Consider the following 7,701-nt stretch of genomic DNA (forward strand, 5'->3'; position numbering starts at 1 on the left):
GGGAGCGGCCTGGCCGCCTCAGAGAAGGGAAGGAACGGAACGGAAAGGAAAAAGGAAATTGAGGGGAAAGGAAAGGAAATAGAAGAAAAAGGAAGGGAAAAGTAAGGGAATGAGGCTCCCCCAGTAGGCCCTGAGGGACTCGGGCCCGGCAGCAGAGCCAAGGACGGGAATCCTTCAGCTCCCGGGAAAAACGGGAAGGAATCCTTTCCTTGGAGTGCCAGGACAGGGGGGATGGATTGAGGCTGGGGGAGAGCAGCGATGGGTGGGATATCGGGAAGGAATTCCCAGAGAAGCCAGGGCTGCCCCTGGATCCCTGGAATGGCCAGGGTGGATTGGAAGTGGATGGGTTTGAGGTCCTTCCCGTGGCAAATCCCAGGAGTTTGGAAAGAAAACGGGGAGCTCCAGGAGCAGCGGAATGGGGATGGAGCCAGGCTGGGAATGCTGGAGAAGGGAAGGATATCCAGGGAATCCTCAGAGCCTTTTCCTGGAGGAGCTGCAGGAGGGCTGGGATTGGGATCAGGGCTGGAATCCGCGGGATTTTCACAGGAATTCGTGGCATTTTTCCCAGGAATCTTGAATTGATGTGATTTATTTTTCACAGGAACTTCTGGGATTTTTTCTCGGAATTTTGAATTGACAGGATACGTTCTTCCCAGTGGGAAAAGAGAGGCTGGGGTGGAATTCCCGGGATATCTGTGGATCCTGGAATGTCCAAGGTCAGCTTGGAGCAGCCTGGGAGAGCGGGAATGATCCCAGGCCACGGAATAATGGGATGAGCTTCACGCTCCTTCCCATCCCAGAGCGTTCCCAGCTCCTTTTCCGGGATGAAGATCCAATCCCAGAGCTTCTCTTCTCCAAGGATTTGAGGATTCCCAAAGAGTTGCTATCAGGTAAGACAAGCTTGGATTCCCTGGAAAATTCCCATTTATCCCTTCCCGCTTCTGCAGCTTTCCCTGGAAAACAGGGCTGGCAAATCCCAAGGAAAACATCCAGGGAATGCTGCAAATCCTTGGAAAATTGATCCACAGGGCGGGATGGAGATGGAGGCTGAGCCATGAGCACGGAAAAATTCTGGGAATGCGGCCACAAACAGCAGGAATCGCCTTGGGAATGGGACGGGAAAAGCTGGATCCAGCTCCAGGTAAAAATTCCAATTGAAGCATAAGGAAACTTGCAAAAAGTTGGGAATTTTGGGGACGGTTTGGGGATTTCCGGTGGAATTTTGGGATTGGCTGAGAAATCCTGGGTTGGAATTCACGTTCCAAACTTTGGGAAAGGTTCAGGATTTGGGAATGAGGCGGAATTTTGGCTGAGCTCTGTTGGAATTTCTCCTTTCCAGGCGTGTCCAGAGGCTCCTGCGCTGAATCTTTGGGAATTTTTCATGGAATTTCTGCTCCCGGAGCTGCTGAAAACCTTTGGAAAAAGACTTTTCTCCTGGGAAAAAAAAAAACAACAAAAAATGCTGGGATTTGAAAGGAATTCCTGGGAATCCAGAGCTGGATTTTTCCTTTGGTTTTTGGGGATGTTTCTTCCCAAAGAAAAACGTGGATCGGAAGGTGCAAAAAAAATTCCCTTTTCCTTTCGTTCCCGAGGGAATCCATTCCCAATTCCAAGGGAAAATTCTGTGTTTAAAGCTGCTCCTGACGCCGTTTATATTCCAAGAGTTTGGGAATTAAAAAAAAAAACCTCGGGAATTAATCTTGGGAATAAATTGGGAGATTTTTTTTTAATTCCAGGTTGGAATTTTCCTGCTGTGGTTTTTTATTCCCAGGAATTTTTTGGTTTTTTTCCTTGGAATTTGGGATTTGTGGGGTTGGGTTTGGAACGGGAATTTTTGGGGTTTTTTTTCCTTGTTTTTATCGGGAATTTTTAATGGATTTTGTGGGGTTTTCCCTGTTTTTTCCGGGAATTTGGAATTTTTCCCTGTTAATTTTTAACAGGAATTTGTGGAGTTTTTTTTTTTTTCTTGTTCCTTGTTAATTTTTACCAGGAATTTCCAATTTCTGGGATTGGTTTTTACTGGGAATTCTTCATGGAATTTGAGATTTTTTTCCAGGAATTTTCCATTTTCTGGGATTGTTTTTTTACCAGGAATTTTTCATGGAATTTGTGGCATTTTCCCTCATTCATTTCCCCAGGAATTTTTTCCCTTCCTTTTCCCAGGATCCCCTCCCCCTGCAAATTCCATGGGAATTCTGTTAAAAAATCTGGGATGGCTCCAAAATTCCCTAAAATTCTCTGGGAAAGTTTTCCCAGTTTGTTTTTTTTTTTAAATTATTATTCTCAAACTTATTTTCTTTTTCCTGGGAAAACTGCTGGGATAATTGGAACATTCCTGCTTTTTCCCACGGAATATTCCAAGATTTTCCCGCTTCGTTGGCCTGGATTGGTGGGAGAATTTTGGATAAAATCCCCCCAAAAATTCCAGATGAGTTAAAAAATCCAAGGAATTCTGGGATAATCCTTCAGAACTTTGGGAATGGAATAAATTTGAAGCAGAATCCACTGGGGTTTTTTGGGAATAAAAATCCAATCACTTCACACGTGGGAAAGGCTGGAAAATCCTGGATTTCTGGGAATTTTTCCTAGGAGAAATCTGTGAATGGGGGGTGAAAAAAAACTGGGAAAAAACCCCCGGATCCTTGGAAAATTCGTGGGAAAATCAAGGAGGGTGAAGAAAAAAAACGGGAAAAGCCAATTTTGGGGATGAAAACTTCCAGGGAATTCCAGGAAAAATCAGGATAAAAACAGTCTTGGAAGTGAGGTGAGAAATGGGAAGAGTGGGAATGGCAGAATTCCAAGGAATTTCCTGGAGGGGAATCCGCGGGATCCACGGAGCTGCTCCCAAAAACTGGGAGAGGATTCCCATGGAAAGGAAAATCTGGGAATTCTGCCCCGATCCCGGCTCGCTGGGATGGATCCAGAGGGTTTTTCCTGGCTGCTTTTCCAGGGATTCTGCTCCCGGTCGTTCCTTTTGGGAATTCTTCCCATTCCCGCTTTTTTTCCCAGGGATTTTCCCACGGGAATGTTGAGTTTCCTGCATTTCCAGGATTTCCTGGAGTTGCTGAGAGCGGGAAAATCCCGCGGAATCCGAGGAAAATTTGGGAGTGGGAGGTGGTTCCCTGTGGAAAACGGGGCTGAGGGTGAGGAAATCCTTTGGAATTCCAGGAAAAGTTGGGAATTGAGGGTGATTCCCGTAAAACCAGGGATGGAAAGGGATTCAGTTCCTCTGGGAATGGGGAAATCCCACGGGATCCGGGGAAATGCGGGAATTGGGATTCCCCAGAGCGAGCAAATCCCGCAGAATTCAAGGAAAAGTCGGGAATGGAGCTCCCATCCCAAGGCCCCCATTCCCACCTGGAATTCCCAACCCTTGGAGCCCCAGATCCTGCTGGGAGCTGGAGAATTCCCATTTTTTTCCCAATGGAAGCACCTGGATACGGTGGGAAAAGACGGGAAGAAACCCCGGGATGAAGCGGGAGACCCCGGGAAAAGGCCGGGTTCCATCCAGGTTATCCCGGCCGTTATTCCCAGCGGGAATCGGGAATGTTTTCCAGCCGGAGCCGCTCCCGCCATTCCCATGGCAACCCCGGGCCGGGATTCCCGCTGGGAATCAAGAGCCGGAGCCTGGAAATGGCATTCCCGGCTGTTCCTGACAGAATTCGGGATCAGCTGGATCTGACAGGAACACAATTCCCGGCGGGAAAAGGGAGAAAGAGCTGGAAAAGCGGGATGGGCGGGATCACGGGAGCGGGGTTTGGGATTTATTCCCGGCTGGATCCGTCCCTCTCCTCCGGAGCTTTCCCGGGATTTCCCTCGGGAGGCTCCGCGGATCCGCCAGGGGAGAACGAGAGAGGTCGGGAATGCGGGAATTTGGATCCTGGGGAAAGGGGAATGGGGGAATGGGAGAGGAGGGAATGGGAATGGGAAAGGGGGAACAGAGGGAATGGGAATGGAGGGAATATGGGAATGGGAAAGGGAATGGGAAATGGGGAATGGAGGGAAGGGGAGGATCCCTGCTGGGGTTTCCCGGGAGAAGGAATCCCCAGGGATGTTCCCATGCTCCGAGCGATGATCCCGGGATTGGGCTTGGCAGCTCCGTGGAAATCCGGGATTCCGGAGGCGGCAGGAGCTGCCGGAATCTGGCCGATCCCAGCGGGATCCCAACGGGAACGGACCCTGCCGGGAGCTCCCAGGGGATGGCTGGGACTGAGGGATGGCTGGAATTCTGGGATCACCGGGATTCAGGGATAGCTGGGATTGAGGGATCACAGGGATTTAAGGATTGCCGGGATTTTGGGATCGCTGGGGTTCAGGATCACTGGGATTTGGGGATCTCTGGAATTCCGGGCTGGCTCCGGAGCCATGGCGGCAGCGGCGGATGCAGACGCGGAGTGGCTGCGCTGGGTCAGCGAACGCTTCGGGAACAGCGCCGGGAAGGAGCCGGAGATCGGCCTGGAGGAATTCACACGGACCCTGGGGATCAAGGAGGTCGGGAATCCGGGAAAGGATCCTGGGAAAAGGGATCTGGGAAAGGGATCCCACGAAAAGGATCCTGGGAAAGGGATCCCACTAAAAGGATCCTGGGAAAAGGATCCCGGGAAAGGATCCTGGGAAAAGTATCGGGGAAAGGATCCATGGAAGAAGGGATCCCAATAAAGGGAAGAGATCCCTGGGAAGAGGGAATGGAATCCATGGGAAGAGGGGAGAGATCCATGGGAATTCCCAATTCCCAGGGCACATTCCCAATTCCCCATTCCCAGGGCACATTCCCGTTTTCCCAGAGCACATTCCCGTTTTCCCTCAGTCCTTCTTTGCCGAGCGTTTTTTCGCGCTCTTTGATTCCGATGGGAGCGGCTCCCTGAGCCGGGAGGAGCTGCTGGGATCCCTGCGCCGGCTGCTCCGCGGGAATTCCACGGAAAAGCTCCTCTTCCTCTTCCAGGTGTACGACGTGGACGGTGAGAGGAGAAAATCGGGATCCGGGGGGGGATTTTTTGGGATCCCTTTGGGATTTGAGCAGCCGGGTTGGGCTGGGATGAGCCGGAATTCCCGGTTCCTCCTTCCGGCCGGGAATGGTGGAATTCCAGCAGGAAGCTGAAGATTCCCAGGATTTCCCAGCAGCCGGGAAAAGCGGGGTGGGCTCCGCTCTGATCCCAACTCCCCATCCCGGTTTTCTGAAGTGCTGGGAATGTTGGGGATGGAAAAGCCCTCGGAGAGAGAGCTGTCCCCGAATTGAATCCAAGCATTCCCGACACTTCCAATGGCTCCCTTTCCATGGAGGAACATTCCCAGATATCCCAGAAATCCCAAATATCCCAGAAAACCCAGCTGAGCCTCCCCTGGATGCCATTCCCGTTATCCTGCCCCTCATTCCTGCCCCATCCAGGATTTTCCCAGACTGGAGGTGCAGAAGGGGGATGAGCCCATGGAATGTTGGGATCCTCATCCAGATTATTCCAGTTCCTGGATTAGGACTGGAAAACTGGGGTGGGGATGACTCCATGGGGCTGGAATTTCAGGATGGAGATGATTCCATGGGCTGTGGAATTTTGGGATTCAGGTGACTCCATAGGCTGGAATTTTGGGATGGAGATGACTCCATAGAACTGTGGAATTTCGGGATGGAGATGCCTCCATAGAACTGTAGGATTTTGGGATGGAGATGATTCCATAGGCTGGAATTTTGGGATGGAGGTGGCTCCACAGACTGGAATTCTGGGATGAAGACACCTCCATGGGCTGTGGAACATTGGGATTCTCCCGTTTTCCCAGGGAGCGGCTCCATCGATGGGCAGGAGCTGCTCCAGGTGCTCCGGGGGTGTCTCCGGGAGAGCTCCCTGGCCCTGCCCGAGGAGCGGCTCCGGGCACTGAGCCAGGCCCTGCTCTGTGCCTGCGACCGCGACCGCAGCGGCTCCATCTCCTTCCCGGAGCTCCGGGAACAGCTGGAGGCGTTCCCGGAACTCCTGGAGAGCCTGAGCATCAGGTGGGAACGGGATCCACACCTGGGAGATCTGGGAAGGGATTCCATGGGGACACAGCTGTGGGGCCGGGAGCAGCCGGAGAGGTTTGGGATTGGATCAGGGATGGGGTGGGATGGAGCAGGGTTTGGATTTTGGGATGGAGCAGGGTTTGGATCAGGGATTGGAGCTGGGTTTGGATTTTGGGATGGGGCCAGGTTTGGATTTTGGGATGGTTTGGGATGGAGCAGGGAATGTTCTGGGATGGACACAGGGATGGATGGGGGAATGTCCGGCTGTAGGGCTGGGTACCACCCACCAAACCCCGAATTCCCACCAAACCCCGAATTCCCACCAATCCCCAATTCCCACCAATCCCCAATTCCCACCAATCCCCAATTCCCACCAATCCCCAATTCCCGTTTCCCAGTGCCGCCTCCTGGCTGAAGCCCCCCAGTCCCGCCGAGCGCCGCCTGTGCTGCTTTTCCTGGGAATCCTGCCGGGAGCAGCGGGCCGGGCTGCGCCGCTTTTCCCGGGAATGCGGCGGCCCGGGCGGCTTTTCCCGGGAATGCTGGCGGGCCGGGATGCGCCGCGTTTCCCGGGAGTGGCGCTGGCCGGGGCTGTGGCTCGCGGGCTCGGCGCTGCTGCTCGCCCTGGGCGCTCTGCGGCACCGGGAGCGCGGCCCGGGAACCGCCCTGGCCCGGGGCTGCGGGGCCGCCCTGAACCTCAACTGCGCCCTGCTCCCGGTGAGCGACACCGGGGACACCGCGGGGACACCGGGGGGACACTGGGGACAGACTGGGGACATGGGGACAGCCTGGGGACATGGGGACAGCCTGCCTGAACCTCAACTGCGCCCTGCTCCCGGTGAGCGACACCGGGGACACCGGGGGGACACCGGGGGGACTCCGGGGGGACACTGGGGACAGACTGGGGACATGGGGACAGCCTGCCTGAACCTCAACTGTGCCCTGCTCCCCGTGAGTGACACTGGGGGGACACTGGGGGGACAGACAGGGGACAGCGAGGGGACAGCAGGGGGACAGACAGTGGGACATGGAGGGGACACCGAGAGTACATGGGGGCACACCAAGGGGACACTGAAGGACACTGTCCCCTGTACCTGTTCCTCACTGTCCCCCAGGCTCTGATGTTGCGCCATTCCCTGTCCCCTGTCCCTCTGTCCCTCACTGTCCCCTCACTGTCCCCTGTCTGTCCCCGGGCTCTGATGTCCCCTGTCTGTCCCCAGGCTCTGATGTTGCGCCGTTCCCTGTCCCGGCTCCGCTCGTGGCCGCTCTGGGAGCGGCTCCCGCTGGAGCGGCACGTGCGCGGGCACGCGCGCGTGGGACACCTGGTGCTGGCCCTCGGGAGCGCGCACGCGGGAGCGCACCTGGGAGCGCGCCTGGCACGAGCCGGTCCGTGCCGGGAACCGGGAAACGGGATACGGGATAGGGGAACCGGGATACGGGATACGGGATAGGGGAACCGGGAAACGGGATACGGGATAGGGGAACCGGGAAACGGGATACGGGATAGGGGATACGGGAACCGGGAACCGGGAGATGGGATACGGGAACTGCGATAGGAGCCGGGATATGGGATCCTGGGATGGGAGCTGGGATACGGAAGCCGGGATGGGGATCCCACGGATGGGGGAGCGGGGCCCAGATCCCAAAGAAAAGCTGCCCGTGTCCCGGGACCTCAGGGATGGGATCTCCCGTGTCCCGGGATCCCAGGGATGGGA

The 7,701-nt window shown here is 55.1% G+C and overlaps 1 protein-coding gene and 1 long non-coding RNA gene across 2 annotated transcripts in view; both read left to right on the forward strand.

The window, feature by feature from the left end:
• Positions 1–25: 25 nt before the first annotated feature.
• LOC107209589 lies at positions 26–2,541 on the forward strand. The gene is made up of 3 exons (XR_001523633.3): positions 26–890; positions 1,029–1,141; positions 1,340–2,541. It is a non-coding gene; the product is annotated as an uncharacterized LOC107209589 (long non-coding RNA).
• A 1,467-nt stretch (positions 2,542–4,008) lies between these two features.
• NOX5 (NADPH oxidase 5) overlaps positions 4,009–7,701 on the forward strand; it is a 9,612-nt gene continuing 5,919 nt past the window's right edge. Inside the window, exons 1-4 of the mRNA XM_033517036.1 lie at positions 4,009–4,491; positions 4,808–4,958; positions 5,773–5,983; positions 6,388–7,101. Of these exons, the coding sequence (XP_033372927.1) occupies positions 4,366–4,491; positions 4,808–4,958; positions 5,773–5,983; positions 6,388–7,101 (1,202 nt within the window). The 5' untranslated portion in view covers positions 4,009–4,365. The remainder of the gene's footprint in view (positions 4,492–4,807; positions 4,959–5,772; positions 5,984–6,387; positions 7,102–7,701) is intronic.

This window comes from Parus major, chromosome 10 (genome assembly GCF_001522545.3).
Source record: "Parus major isolate Abel chromosome 10, Parus_major1.1, whole genome shotgun sequence".
Taxonomy (NCBI): domain Eukaryota; kingdom Metazoa; phylum Chordata; class Aves; order Passeriformes; family Paridae; genus Parus; species Parus major.